This window comes from Mytilus californianus, unplaced genomic scaffold (assembly GCF_021869535.1).
Source record: "Mytilus californianus isolate M0D057914Y unplaced genomic scaffold, xbMytCali1.0.p SCAF_11, whole genome shotgun sequence".
Taxonomy (NCBI): Eukaryota; Metazoa; Mollusca; class Bivalvia; order Mytilida; family Mytilidae; genus Mytilus; species Mytilus californianus.
Window position 1 is genome coordinate 46,764,453 of NW_026262593.1, and position 16,761 is coordinate 46,781,213.

The 16,761-nt window shown below is 30.6% G+C and overlaps 1 protein-coding gene across 2 annotated transcripts; it reads right to left on the minus strand.

The window, feature by feature from the left end:
* Positions 1-1,832: 1,832 nt before the first annotated feature.
* On the minus strand, positions 1,833-16,162 carry LOC127720181 (sushi, von Willebrand factor type A, EGF and pentraxin domain-containing protein 1-like). 2 transcript variants are annotated; one of them, XM_052226652.1, is made up of 10 exons: positions 16,007-16,162; positions 13,750-13,911; positions 12,738-12,905; positions 11,742-11,912; positions 10,666-10,833; positions 9,255-9,419; positions 7,991-8,155; positions 5,195-5,359; positions 4,413-4,577; positions 1,833-2,170 (listed from the first exon to the last, which is right to left on the minus strand). In XM_052226652.1, exons 2-10 carry the CDS (start codon positions 13,865-13,867, stop codon positions 1,998-2,000), a joined length of 1,458 nt encoding a protein of 485 aa, XP_052082612.1. In that variant the 5' UTR covers positions 13,868-13,911; positions 16,007-16,162; the 3' UTR covers positions 1,833-1,997. The 2 variants fall into 2 exon arrangements, with proteins under 2 accessions (XP_052082612.1, XP_052082613.1); XM_052226653.1 differs by lacking the exon at positions 9,255-9,419.
* Positions 16,163-16,761: the final 599 nt, after the last annotated feature.

Genomic DNA, 16,761 nt, shown 5'->3' on the forward strand with positions numbered 1-16,761 from the left:
AAAGAATTCAAGTAACTTTTTCGTTATATTTGTACAAAGTTTAAAAACTAAATGTAATTAAAATATTGATGTTTATTTAAAGAATTATCAACGAACATACATTCTGCGTTACAATTGAAATGAATATACGTCCAATCGTCGTTCAAACGACTCTAAATGGAAACATCGATCGTCATTTATGTAAACATTAAAGGTCAACCCAAACTTAAATTTACTTTTTTACGAAAGATGCAAACAGTTGTATTATTCTTAACACAAAGAAATAAGTTGCAACATTATTAACCAATGTTAAATTATCATTACTGTTTACTAACACATATATTGACAAAGGGAATTGCATGAAATCGCATGAAACAAAACGGACCGAGAATTGGTGCGTCGACAGGAAAAATATCTCCTGCTATGCATTCATTTCTAGTCATGCGCATCCAGACTCAGTCAAAATGTCACGATAGGGAATAGGAAGGACACAATCGGTTTATTTACAGATCACACGACTAATCTTGACCTTCAGATCTTTGACCGGGAACATCAATGCTGTTTGACCCAGATGAAAGGCGGAGATTTCAGGTAACAGTGGTAAATGCGGGAATATTTTGATAGCGGTAGAAAGTGAGCAAGGGTTTTAACGTATAGAAAGCATGGCACTCTCCTTATATGTGATGTCGGATTTAAAGTTCTAATTCCTACCATACGTGGCTACAAATCTATGCATTCCGCATAGTCTATTAGATGATCTTTATTAATTATAACGCTTGCACAGTCTTACATTCTACATAAGAAAATGCCTGTACCAAGTCAGGAATATGACAGTTGTTATCAATTCGTTCAATGTGTTTGAGCTTTTGATTTTGCCATTTGATTAGGGACTTTCCTTTTTGAATTTTCCTCGGAGTTCAGTATTTTTGTGATTTTACTTTTTTGTATGTAGTGTTTTTCTATACTTTATTTGTAATTCGTTGTTTTTCGTTTTTTGCCGTGGTGTGAACTGTTTTTTTCGACTTATAATTTTTAATTTTTCTTAAGTACTATCGTTCTTTTTTTTATTAGCACTGAGGTTTCTACTGCATAGAGGAAGACCAATGATGACCATATTTATATATTAGTACCTAAACCACCCCTTTTGGTAAAGGTATTGTTTACATGTTCTATGTACTCCTGTTGACTGTCATCTGGTTAGCAAGCAAGTTAAAACTCTGGTTTGACTGGTACAAAGGAGGGTATATTTTTATATCATAATAATTTTATTGACTGAATATACATGCATATACATGTATTATTCAATACTTGACAATAAACATTAATTAGTTATTCAAGTATTCAATCGTTACTCAAGTAACATTTTTTTCCGATATATTAAGAAACACAATAGACGTATATACACATTGCGTTTTTTTGCCTTCTTCTAGTCCATTAAAACTTGTTTACTCAGTCTCGCGATTTTATACGATTCCCTGAACTTTTGTTTGTTGCCTTGACTATTCTCTGATTGATTTACGAGATTTGAACATTGAAAACTACTGTTGTCTCAATTTACTAGTTCTACATTTATTAATACTGTTTTTATTAATATATATACTTTACTTTGTAACTAAAATCCTTTTAACAATACGAATAACAAAAAATTGAAGCAAACACAAAACATAATGGCGCTTTTGATTCATGACAGTACTTCTTCGAATATGAAAACTTGATATCGATATCTTTTACTATATTATTGTCTTTATGACATAATCACTGAAGTAATATAAAAAAAACAGATGTTGTGTTGTAAACACTTAAATAAATTCCTTTTGTGATTTTGTTAATGCACAAAAAAACCCAACTCCGAATGATGTCAAATACAAAATCCGTTTTGTTTTTTAATGGATACCTTTTAAACTACCATGCTAAATCTAAATGCATTTAACCTTTAGTTACATGGAAATGTCGTCATCATGGTTTATCTAATCAATATAGTCTTGACAATTGTTAAAATATCTCGAATGTGATATTTTTCATTCGGATACACATGTGAAATTGCCAATTATCCAAGTGCCCATTTCGCACTGCAAAGTAGATAGTCCAGTAATTTTAAATCCATCGTCACAACGATAATTTACGATAATGTCATTTTGCGTCTTCTCTACAAGAACTGTTGCATTAGGTCTTGAAGGAGGAAATCCACATTCTGCAAGTGAAAACATTAGAACTGTTTGAAAAAAACAACCATAATTAACTAATGAAGTTCGAATATTCTTTTGCTTTTAAAAGGGCATTAGCTGTTAAATTCATGTTCTCTGATTTGACTCAAATTCTCATATTTGATTTATAACATACTAAAACGTATATCCAAATTATAAAAAAGTATAAAATAAAATTTACAATGCATGAACTATATAATATGTATTAGCATTTCGTATTTATTTTAGCATAGACGCCATCTAATTAACCATCTAAGTGACCTCCAAAGACTACAGACGGTCATATAACCCGATGTTAACATAAATATAAATATAAATAGATAGCGAACACGTACAACTAGGATTTTGTCAAGGTCTGTTTAATTTCATATCATAGGTTTAACAAATATGTTAATCATCGTTTTTACTTGTATAAGAATGAGTTTTTGTGGATCGAAATTGTAAAACCTAGTTTCACTTTCAATGTGAACATTCTTTTCCTTTTAATAGCTAAACACGCCTTGTGCATGCGTAACCCATCTTCAGCTAAGGGGTTAAATTGGAGGTTACATGAATACGGATTCACTTACAAGCGAATCATTCATCAGCGATGTTTTTTAGATTATTTTGACAAAATTGAACCAAACTGGCTGCTAAAAGTCAATTATTTTTTCACTATTTCACTTTCATTTATGTTCGAAAAAAAATGTTTTTTAATTTTTGTATATCTTGTAGCTAATGCCCCTTTAAGACTTATGCAAAAAACAGCCGTATTTAAAATGATCAAGCGACTCTGTGACTGTAAGGTACGTTTTGACTAATGAAACGGCAAAAAACGGGGGTAGGTAAAATGTACATTCAAGTACATATACCCTGTCGACCGTTGAAATATAAACACAATTAATCTTATAAAAAAGAGAAAACATAAAAAAATATAGATTGGATACAATGTCCATGTCAGAAAATGGCCAAATACCAATTAAATATGGACTGTTTGCAAAATTAGATATTCAATTTGTTAATACTTTGTGAAGACAAACCGTGCGAAAGGTTTTCATGAATTCGCTTTGAAAATTGGGGGCAGTTTTTTAAAGTTCATTTTACTCCTGCACTAACATCTGATATTTTTGAAGGAAAGTCGTTAAAATATATATTTATATGTCTATGTTTGTCAAAACAGACTTCATGTGAAGTAATTAAGAAATCCATTTTAAAATGTTGTATAATCTGCCATAGTTATAACTCCTTTGTAGGATTTTGGTTTTCATTTTCTAGTCATTACAATAAGTACAATTAAATATTATACGAAAAGGAAATATAATGTTAATAATTTGTAGGGCCTGCATTTACTCGAAAGACATTAATTATTATTGTTTTCATTCAATCTCGCAAATATAACTAATTTAATTGTGTATTCTATCGAAAAACAAGGTACGTATATACATTTATACGTTTATATGTCAAAGTATGGGACATTTCTTTTTTAATGTTTTAAAAAAAAATAACAAATCATAGCTTTTGATTGACAGATATGTCACAACACTTCATTTTTTCAAAAGGAAAAATGGTATTCATCAGTGTATAGTTTGCATAGAGCTTTGATAGATTTAAAAAAAATAGAAAATACCTTTATCAAAACAAAAGACAATATGAGGTTTATAATTCATAGTGCCTGCATTTAATCTAAAGATAAAAAAAAAATTTCAATCTCGCAAATATAACTAATTCAATTGTGTATCTTATCAAAACCAGAAAGTATTTACAGTTATACATTTATATGTAAAAGAATGGAATATTTTAATTTAGAAAAGAACTAATCATAATTTTGAATGAAAAATATCTCACAAAACTTCATTTTTTAAAGAAGAAACCCTATTTTCATCAGTCAAGAGTTTGCACAACGCGTTGTTAATTTTTTTTAATCGATAATACATTCATCAAAACGGATAAAACGACATAACTGAATAATTTACTTATGTATGTGAAGAAGTATTTAAAAAACTAGTAAATTGATGTCGACATTATCATCTTGTGGTTTCATCTGAATGAAATGTAGAAAAAGAGTGGTTGGTGCCAACCATTTTTGTTTTAATCGACAACCCTCCGATAGAAAATGGTTGCACTAATGATAAACTTGTAAGCTTCTTTATATATAGCGGGTTTTTTTTCGTTGGTCTGTATTTTGTCCTTTTGCTTTTGAGTATAGATGACTTACTTTTTTCATTTTTCTAACCGATGCAGACAACATACCTGAGCAAATGAAGGTTGGTAAGGTCCATTTATTATTATCACATGCTGTATATTCGAACCCAATCTGCGTTAGTCCAGAGATACAACTGTATCTGACAACGGGATCGCCGGCAATAACTTCAACTTCTATTGTAGTATTCTGTATATATGGTGGATATGTACAAGCTTAAATTGAATAAAATATTGATATATATTAGATACTCTCGCTATGTAGAAAAATGTCAAAATACCAATCAAAAGATGCATGTCGACAAAATTATACATTTTTGATATATTGTAATGACAAACGGTACGAACATTTTCATGTATTTGCTTTGAAAATAGGGGGCAATTTTTTAAAAGTTCATTTTACTCCTAGACCTACATCTGACATTCTTTAATAATAATCCTTAAATATATATATTAAAGATGTTTATTTGTGTCCTATGTAAACTACTATTGTCAAAACACAATTCATGTCACACAATTAAAAACTACACGTGAAAATGTAGTATCATCTGCGATAGTCATAACACTTCGTAGGGTTTATTCTCTCTTTCTATTCATCACGATCAGTGCAATAAAGTATTAAAAGAAAAGAAGATATGAGGTTAACAATTTTTAGTGCCTGTATATACTCTAAAGACATTAATTATTTTTGTTTACTCAATCTCGCTAATATAACAAATTTAATTGTGCATTTTATCAAAAACCAGGGTACTAATACATAATTATATACATTTATACGTTTATGGTACCTTTTATAACTAATTATACTTTCTTAAACGATTCAGACAACATACCAGAGCAAATAAATGTTGGTAATGCCCATGTGTTATTATCACATGCTGTGTATTGGAATCCAATCTGTGTTAGTCCAGAGATACAACTGTATTTGACAACGGAATCGCCGGCAATAACTTCAACTTCTATCGTAGTATTCTGTATATATGGCGGATATGTACAAGCTTAAATTGAATGAAATATTTATAAAGATTGGATATTATGGCAATGTCGAAACATGTTAAAATACCAATTAAATAAAAACTGTTAACAACATAAAGCATTGTTATAACATTGTGAACACAAAAAGGTTCGAACGTATTCATGAATTTGCTTTCAAATCGCAAAGTAGGGGAAGTTATTTTAAATATAAAAATAAGGAGATGAGGTATGATTACCTATGTGACATCTATCCACCGAAGTTCAAATAAAGTGGATGTAAGCAATTATAAGCAATCGTACGGTTAAAGTTCATTTTACACCTGGGCATCTGCCATTTTTGAAGGTGAGTTTAAATATATATTTTTTTAGGTGTTTATTTTAGACCCGCTGTAAGTAATTGTTTTTAAAACTGAGTTCAAGCGACACATTTTAGAAGAACAGTTGAAATCTAAGTATCATCTGCCATAGTTACAATTTGTAAGTAGGGTTTTGGTTTCCTTTAGTAGTCAGCAAAATAATACAAATTTAGTATTAAATTGATAAATTATAATGATATATAAATACGTTCATAATGTGCATTTCTATGCCGGGATACTGTTGACGAAAATATCAGGTTTATTTCAATGGCCGGCATTTATCATGAAAACTTTAATTATTCCTGTTTTACTTAATCTCACAAATATAATGAATTCAATTGTGTTTTATATCAAACATTACCATACATTTATACGTGAATATGCCAAAGTATGGGACATTTAAATCCCCATAATAATGATTTCTTTTGATTGAAAGTTATTTCAAAGCACTTCGTTTCTATTGTTTAAAGTAAACACATATTCATCAGTCAAGAGTTTACATAATGCGTTGTTTAATTATCTTTTTATCGACATCTATACCTTAATCAAAACAAACAAACTGACATCACTGAGAACATTTCTTTGAATATGTGATTAAGTATTTAAAAACAATTTCTTAATTGATGTCGACATGATCATCTTTCAGTTTCCATGTAATGCAATAACAAAACGACAGCTGAAGAAATTAGAATCTTGATGCTAAAACAGAGTTCGGACAGAAAATGTGTTTACTTATCATTAGTGTTTAAGCTTCGCTTGATATGTTTAGTATATTTCGGGTATGTCGGCATACTGAACATCTACAATTCAGTATATGAGTCTTGTTTTTTTTCCACTTTTGAATATATATATATATATACCATCTTTTCCGCAAGTTTATTGTTTTCTGTTTGATATTAAATTAATATTTAAGATCCATTTTGTTACAGCTGGTGATCATTTTATTTGGCAATCGCCAAAGGCAGTCAGCAGGGTTTAAGAACATCCGTTGTTCGACCTGCTAGTCAAATGCGTTTTGTTAAAATATACTTTGTCACTTATTTGGTCTTTTGGAAAACGTTGTTTGTGCTGTATTTAGACCCCTTTACCAACAAATTTCTTTTGCATGCACACGTATAAAAATTGCGGTTTTTATCCAACACAATCATAGGTTTGAACGTTGTTTTCAATTTAGACTTGTTTATAATTTTTCGTTTGGGCTTGTATTATATTTGCCTTCGGGTTTATATGATCCGTTCATTCTATTTTGACTCCTCAAAATTCAAGAGTCTATCCTAAATTGAGGTAAATTGTATGGCTTTCCAAATACCGTTTCGATTCCTAACATCACTGAAGAGACATTAATTGTCGAAATCCGGATATGGTGTACAAAACATTTGCACCTTTTGTTTGCGGTATACCATCTTTTCCGCAAGTTTATTGTTTTCTGTTTAGTATTAAATTTATAATTAAGATCCATTTATTACATCGGTGATCCGTTTTTTTGGCAATCGCCAATGGCAGTCAGCAGGGTTGTTTAAGAACATTTGTTGTTCGACCTGTTAGTCAAATGCGTTTTGTTAAAATATACTTTTTTCACTTTTTTGGTCTTTTGGAAAATGTTGTTTGTGCTGTATTTAGACCCCTTTAACAAGAAATTTCTTTTGCATGCACACGTATAAAAATTGCAGTTTTTATCCAACACAATCATAGGTTTGAACGTTGTTTTCAATTTAGACTTGTTTATATTTTTTTCGTTTGGGCTTGTATTATATTTGCCTTCGGGTTTATATGATCCGTTCATTCTATTTTGACTCCTCAAAATTCAAGAGTCTATCCTAAATTGAGGTAAATTGTATGGCTTTCCAAATACCGATTCGATTCCTAACATCACTGAAGAGACATTAATTATCGAAATCCGGATATGGTGTACAAAAACATTAATTTTGCACCTTTTGTATGCGGTATACCATCTTTTCCGCAAGTTTATTGTTTTCTGTTTAGTATTAAATTTATAATTAAGATCCATTTATTACATCGGTGATCCGTTTATTTGGCAATCGCCAATGGCAGTCAGCAGGGTTTAAGAACATTTGTTGTTCGACCTGTTAGTCAAATGCGTTTTGTTAAAATATACTTTTTCACTTTTTTGGTCTTTTGGAAAATGTTGTTTGTGCTGTATTAAGACCCCTTTAACAAGAAATTTGTTTTGCATGCACACGTATAAAAATTGCGGGTTTTATCCAACGCATTCATAGGTTTGAACGTTGTTTTCAATTTAGACTTTTTTATATATATATATATGTATTGACAACATACCAGAGCAAATGAATGATGGTAAGGTCCATGTATTATTTTCACATATTGTGTATTCGATCCCAATCTGTGTAAACCCAGATAAACAACTGTATTTGACAACAGGAACGCCGGCAACAACTTCAACTTCTATTGTTGTATTCTCTGTATGTGGTGGATATGGACAAGCTTAAATTAATAAAATATCTATATATATTAGACACTATGCAATGTAGGAAAATGCAAAAACACCTATTATATGAGGGCTGTTGACAAAATTATACATTGTTGATAAATTGTATTGACAAACGGTTCAACAGTTGTCAAGAATTTGATTTAACAAATTTGGGAAGTTATTTTAAAGTTAATTTTACTCTTGGACCCACATCTGAATTTTGTACTGAAAGTAGTTGAGATATATATAATAGAGATGTACATCTGTGCTCAGTGTTAATCAATTTTGTTAAAACACAGTTCATTTGACACAATTAGGACAAATATTTGAAAATTTAGTATGAACTGTCATAATTCCATCGCAGAGTATAAATTTCCTTTTTCTTGTCATCAAAATTGATATAATTCAGTATTATAAGTAAAGATATATAATTACGCGTACAATGTGTATTCCTATTCCGACATACATTTGAAGAGAATATGAAGTTAAACATTTGATGTGACTGTATTCACTCTGAAAACATTCTTCATTGGAATTTCCCTTTTTCACGCAATTTTATTATTTCAATTGTATACTTAATCGAAAACCAGGGTACGTTTATACATTATACGTTAATATGCAAAGGCATGGGACATTTCTTTTTTTTTAAAAGAAATCATTATAGCTTTTGATTAAAAGATATTACAAAAGACTTTGTTGTTTTTGTTAAAATAAAATCCTGGTCATCAGTCACGAGTTCGCTCAACACGTTGTATATGTCTTTTTTAATTATTTTTTTTTAATCGAAAATACCTTTATAAAAAGAAACCAAATGGCATGACTGAATATTTTTGCATGTATAGGTTATACCGAAATGAATAAAATCTATCATCTGATGGCGACATGGTCATCTGCAATTGAACTAGATGAATTTTAAAAGACACTATAGGAAAATTGATTGTTGATGTTCAAAATAATTTTTAATCGATATACATCAGATAGAACTATGTTTTATAACTATTAACTCGTCAGCTTCGTTTGATATATGTAGTGTTTTTGGGGTTTGTCGGTAATTTTGTTTGCCTACATTTGAGTCCTTGTATTTCCACTTTTTAATACAAACAGACAACATACCAGAGCAAACGAATGCTGGTGACGTCCATGTGTCATTTTCACATACTGTGTATTCGATCCCAATCTGTGTTAGCCCAGATAAACAACTGTATTTGACAACAGGATCGCCGGCAACAACTTCAACTTCTATTGTTGTATTCTGTATATATGGCGGATATGAACAATCTTTAATCGAATGAAATATGACTATAGATTAAATACGCTCTCCTATCTTAAAAATTCTACAATTCAAATTTAAGTAGGACTTACGAAGAAAATACATATTGTTGTCTCGTTTTCTTGAAAAATGAAACCAAGTTCTTGTCTTCATAAATTTTTTTTTTGATTATTGAGGATGTTATTTTGAAGACTATTTTACTCTTAGACCTGCATCTAACATTATTGGAAGAGAGTCGTTCAAATGTATATCTTTGAGATGTTTATTTTCATCCAAAGTTAAATAGTTAAGTTTGAAAACTGTTTAATAGACGCAATATAGAATACAAAAAGTTTTTTTATAACATTCTATAAAATTTATGTGTCCGACGTATCATCTGTAAAAAATACAAATAATTAGTATGTTATGGATTTCCTTTTTCTCGGCATCACAATTGATACAATTTAGTATTATGAGAATGCAGTATAGCTACGTTCAGTAAATGTATTAAAAAATATAATAACGTTCATATTTTATACATATCGTTTTCTCGTTTGCAGTTGTTTTTTACTTGTTTCGTTGATCAATAGCATTTGATTTTGTCCGTTTTCAACTTCCCCTTATTGAATTTGCCTAAGAGTTCAGTAATTTTGTTATATTTTTTTATCGACATACTTTTGAAAAAATAATGCAGTGAATCATTTGCGGTGTCTCATTTACTTTGAACACATTTCAAAAAATCCTTTCTTCGCCCAATCTCGCTATGTTTATTTATTCAAGTGTGCATTTTTAGAAATTGGTATACATTTTGACTAATGTTAAACATACAAGTCTTTAAGGTGGTACCAAACACCTTGACTAAAATTAATGTGGCACGTTTAATTTTCATAAAATTTTGACAAAAATATTAACTTTGACCCTTTGACAAATATTTAATTTAAAAAAACTTGAACCACACACTTTATCGGAAAAACTTCATTGGATATATAGCAGTTTGACAAACACTAATTTTGAGAATTTTCAGAAGCTTAATATTTCCTTAACAATAGAACGTGATTAAAACGTTCAGCTGATTATCTCCCTTTAGTGGTGTGTACCAACTTAAAGAGTTTTTGATTAAATTATTGCGTATAATTGCACAATTATATAAAAAATAAATAACAACAGTACCTTTTTTTATTAACATGTTATATATTGACGACTTTTATTTCGTGTTTTTCCTCTTAATTACAGTAACGATAACTATTACTCATATCAGTAAAAAAAATATCATACCACTGCATTTGAACAAAGGTGTCGTCCAATTGTTTGAAGAGAGGCAAATAATGCTGCTATTCCCAATTAAATGTGATCCTTCTTCACAATTATAATAGAATATTGTATTGTTTGTATCAATCAAAAATTCTAAAGTCGCATTTAATACGTTCGGTGGATTGGAACATCCTGAAATTTTGAAATATATGTATATATTTTTGGGATTATACACAAAAGCTTCGATATATATAATCATTATAACATTTATTTTATTGATATTGTGTGACTGAATAATTTGCAAGCCTATGATGTATAAGTATTTGAACTCGAAGTTGAATATATTGCGTTGCATAAAGATATAGCTTTTATTCCGTTTATCAGATATTTTTCCATTGTCGTCTTTAACGCCCATTTTGTACTTATCACAAGCAACACGACGGGTTCCACACATGGAATTGAATCTGCTGAACCTACTTAAGTACCTCAGATCATATCCGGTTTATGGTAGGGTTCGTGTTGCTCAGTAAATTTAAAATTTCTATGCAGTGTTTGTGGGTTTTCGGTTCACCGGTCTTTTTTATTTCCTTGAATTATCATTTGTGATTGTCCCTTTTAGTATATACTGCCTCTTTCTAAAAGTTATCAATTCAAATAATACAATCACCAATACAAATAATATTCCTCAGATCAATTATGGAGCAGGATCTGCTTACCCTTCCGAAGCACACGAGCTCACCCCCAGGTTTTGTTTTGGTTTGTGTTGCTTATTCTCTAATTTTCTATGTTGTGTTTTGTATTCTGGTGTTTGTCTTTTGATGTTTTTCATTTATTGCCATGGCGTTGTCAATTTATTTTTGACTAATGAGTTTGAATGTCTCATTGTCATCTTTCATCTCTCTTTAAAACTATATATAAGAACGAAATTATGATACCATTACGGATTCCTTTTTAATGAACATTTGTACTGATGTAATTAATTTGAAGTTATACTTTTGTTTTGAGGTTTAAACATTGCTATCAAATGAAATAAGTTGAATCTATCTTATAATTCAAAATGCCATAACACTTTATTGGTATATACATATAGATATATCTACCTGTGCAAACAAACGTGGGTGAAGACCAGGATAAATTTGCTTGACATGAAATAGTTTCCGAACCAAGTAAATAATAACCATCGTTACACATATACGTCAAATCTACGTCATCGTGACGAATATCCTTTATATTTAAAGCAGCATTCATTATATTTGGTGGATCAGGACAGTCTGAAAAAGATATTAACGATTCTTTGAAAATGGTTTATAAAAATAGAGTTCATTTGGTATATATTACCTTTGTTTAAAATTACTTCGTTCATATATAGTTCGGTGTAATGTTTTTCAGGGTTTTCATCACCAATGATAATGCAATACACATAACTTGAGAAATTCGTGATAATAGATGAGTTTGTTATTCTCAAAAAGCCAAGATTATCCACATGTCAAAAGTAACCATACTACACAATGCATTCAGTTTAAGCAGATACTTTTAACTCAGCTCTCCTTTTTGGTGTATTATCCCATTGAATTACCCACATAATTTTCTATATTTGCCTTTAAAGTTTTAATTGTAACATTGTGTTTTTAGAGTTTTATATTTTGTATGTTTCATAATTATCGAATAAACGATATATATTTAAATGTTTGAAATACAAATGATTTTTACCCCCATGAACAGAATACCTAAATGCTCTTTCACGTCGTACTTTATTTGGCCCTTAGTTTTTTTTTTTCGAGCGTCACTGAGGAGACCTTTGTAGACAAAACGCGCTTCTGGCGTACAATATTAAAAGCCTTACACATTTGTTGATTTTTTATTTGTATGATCTTGACTTTGTGAAAATATAGCTTTTTAACATTTACTATTTGTTAAGATGTGATATTATTTATCAGGTATGTATCTTTGAGATTATCAAATAACTGTCGTATCTTAAATATACAGTGAATTGATTCGACCATTTTTTTAAGTAAAAACCTGGTTTCTTTGAAGAAGATTTACACATTTTTGAAACGTAGACATCCAAAATTTATTTTTTTACATGCATCACTTACCTGTACATTTTAAATTAAGATCTGTCCAGCTACCATTTAATTGACATTCTATTACATCGTTTCCAATTAAGTTGAAACCATCAACACATCTATATCTGGCAACATGATTGTTGTCAAACATTTCGAATGTGTAGGTACCATTTTCAACAACAGGAGGTTCAACACATGCTTTAAAACAACAACAGATATATTGAATTAAATTTATATGAAACGTGTGAAGGACTAACTTTGTTTACTATGTCGGTCAAATCATAGAACTATTATAACTAAGCGCATTTAAATACGATATAAACGTAATATCGTACTGATGTACGACTAAATTTCAAAATGAAGCACTTAATATGTTTAAATATGTATGTAGTTATTGTTTTTGCAGTGCTGGTTTCCTTAAATTTCAATAACAGATGTGTAATTTAATTGAAGATGCTACCAGATGAAACAAAAACAAATCTGTTTTCCATATGAAGAAATACAAATGTATGTAATTTGAACAAACGAAAAATAAACTCCAAAAACTTTTTAAAAAATCCTCTAATTTTGGAGTCCCTTATTATCCTGTAGTTCATAAGGATTCGCAAACATTTTCACTAAAATGAGTTTGACATTAAAGTATTTGTATTGCCTATCGTACACACACCAAAATGTATTACAATGTATAAATGTATGCATAATTTCCAACAAATATTGACATCAGTGTTACACTTATCTTATCAAAACTTCTTTTCCTATGCAGCGGTAGAAACAATGGTTGAAAAATGAAAGATTTACGAAGCCTTGGTGTAAAATTATGTTTAAAGGTTGTTTTAAGTGCAATGTTTTCTTATTTATTTGAAAAGAGTGCAGCCAAAAACAATAACAAAAAAAAGATTAAAGACGAAGACATAATTATTACCTTATAGTTTTTAGACTGTACCACATTGTGCTTGCCATGTTTGCCAAAATATATGTTTGCAATACCAGGAATTTGGTCATTGTTTAAATTGTATAGCGTAATATCTGATATGTATCTTACCAATGCATATGAACGATGGGTATGTCCAGTTTCCATCAGACTGGCATTCTATATTTTCATTTCCAATCAAATTCAATTCGGAATCGCATTCATACACTACAATGTTCTCACCGGGCATAACCTTAAAGCTGGCATTTTGAACTGCGGGTGGCTCTGTACATTCTGGAAATAAACCTTATTTAATAAATTTAAGTTCCATAAACACTATTCTACATCTCTCTCTATCCTTATGTTTTAATTATACAAACTCTTCAGAGTCTCCAGGGTTAAAATCTGGTACCTCAAACGTGCCTTTTATGTATACAAGACCAGTCAGTGGCGCTCAAATCAAATCAGTGGAAAGGCCAAATCAAATACGAAGTTAAAAAGTAAAACTAACCGAGATTCCCGAAATATTTGACCAATATGGATCAGGATATCTATGACTGGCAGTAGCAATGCATTGCTGGTTCTAATAAACAATATTTTTTAACAGTACATTAACAGACGAAATAATGTATAAATGGTATTTAAAGTAATATGTGTTCTAGCAAACAGTTCTAATTCAGGCAAACATTACAAAAGCAAACAATTGTGTTGTTTCATTCAATATAATGAAGTTATGTGCCTAGTCAGGGACCAGCAATTTGGTGGTTGTCGTCGAATGCTATCTTTTATATTTGTTCCTCGTTTATTGTTTTTTCATAAATCAGGCCGTCGGTTATTTTGTTTGAATTGTTTCATATTTCATTATGTGTGGGCATGGGTTTTGATCATTATTGAAGGCCGTATGTTGACCCATCGATGCTTAAATCCCCGTCGTTTTGGCTTTTAAAATGATTAATCACCTAAATCCATTGGATGTTGGATGTATACTGATTGATATTTTAGTCTTTGATGTATGATTTTTTTTATTAGTTTTTATTGGCTCTAGGTTGCACTTCTGTAAATATAGACAATGCAATCCATTGGATGTTGGATGTGTACTGATTGATATTTGAGTCTTTGATGTATTATTAGTTGTTTTGGCTTTAGGTTGCACTCCTTTTACGGCTAAAACTGTTCCACTTTAATTATGAGGTTTCGTAAAAAATTATATCCTAGAATTGACAGTTTGTATGCACTATTTTTTCAAAGGTCAAAATATAGGACTGTGCGGCATGTTTTCCTCATTTATATTCCTCAAACTTCTAAGAGTTTAAACTTATACTAAAATTGTCTACTACCCCTCCCTTCACTTTGGGTCTTCATCAGAATTCAATTTATCCGCTATCCTTGGGTATTTATACTAGTAATAATCTCAAGTTATGTCTCTTCGAGATGAAGCATAAAGATCATATCTGGTAACCAGAAGGCGAACAAAACAAAATATCTATGAATATTAAATTTCTCCCTAAAAGAGGCGTGGTTTGTGAAACAGCTGTATTTTCAAAGTCCAACCTATAAACTAGCTATCAGCAGCTGCGAGTACTCTCAGATCTGTACTTAGTGTCTTTTTTGTTGTGGGGAAGTATAAATACCCTGCCACGTTCTGTCTGAGTTTTGTTAGATGTATTTATGCTTTGTACCGATCTGATAAGTTAAGCCATTTTCAACTGATTTTTATAGTTTGTACTTATGTTGTACTGTTACATCACTCTCCCAGATTAGGGGCAACCCCGTCACATTGTGAATATGCCTGTCCCAAGTCAGGAGCCTGTAATTCAGTTGTTGTCGTTTATTGCTCTACTACATATTTGTTTTTTGTTCATTGTTTTAGACATAAATCAGGACAGGTTTTTTCTTGTTTGAATTGTTTAAATTTTCATTTGGGGGCTTTTCATAGCTGACTATGCGGTGTGAGTTTTGCTCATTGTTGAAGGCCGTACGGTGACCTATAGTTGTTAATTTCTTTAAGACACATTTCATTGAACAATAAATTTGAAATCAAACGTTTGCCTTTTCATACATCGTGGGATAGATGAATATGTATCAGGCACGTTTACTTTCACATACAACTTCTACAAACAATAATGTACTAATTCAATTCAGAAGCATTGCATTGACATCAATTTGAGTTTAAAAAAACAACAACAATGCTTCCTTTTGAATTTAGTCGTAATGTACCCTGTATTGAGATAGTAGAGATAAAACAATATGTAATTTGTCTAAGCCATGAGAGTTTAATCTTTGTACTTTGTTAAATGTGAATTTGGTAATCAGTCTTAAAATTAATCTATAGAGATTCAAGACTCTTATTCCCCTGGAATCACAGAGTAAACTTTTATATAAAACCTACCAATGCAAATGAATGAACGGTCTGTCCAGTTTCCGTCAGGATCACACTCTATATTTTCATTTCCAATTAAATTTAGCTCTACATTGCATTCATAAACCACATTATTATCACCATGCACTATCTTGGAGGTGGCATTTTGAACTATAGGTAGATCAGTACACTCTAAATATAAAACATAGTGTTTTTCTATGAAGAACCGATACAAAACTACGAATGCGTTAAAACAGTCTTATAAAACATTTTCACGTTCTTTTGTAAAACATTTTGCCTCGTGGAAAAGGACAATGATTTTCGTTGTGAAAATACATTGCACGTAATAAATTGAGATCGTCAAGTATCTGTCGATGACCATGGTTGAAATTTGGAATTGGATGTTTCTGAGCCTTATCAGAGAGTTCAATAAATAGATATAACTGACAATAAAACTACTTTTAAACCTTTGAATGAAGTGACATCATGAATAACGTTAAACATCCAGTCTCATCGTTCACTTGTTCATACAACAGTTACGAATAGCATAAATTCCACATATATTACTCATAGAAAGTTTTGCGAATAATTAAGGACAACCTTTGAGGCCACATATCTTTATAGAGAATGTTCAAAATAATCTGAAATTAACAGCATTCCTGTTTTAAAGGACGTTGAAATAATAAAAAAAAAATTTAAAAAAATAATATGATAAAAGAGGGACGAAAGATACCAGAGGGACAGTCAAACTCATAGATCGAAAACAAACTGACAACGCCATGGCC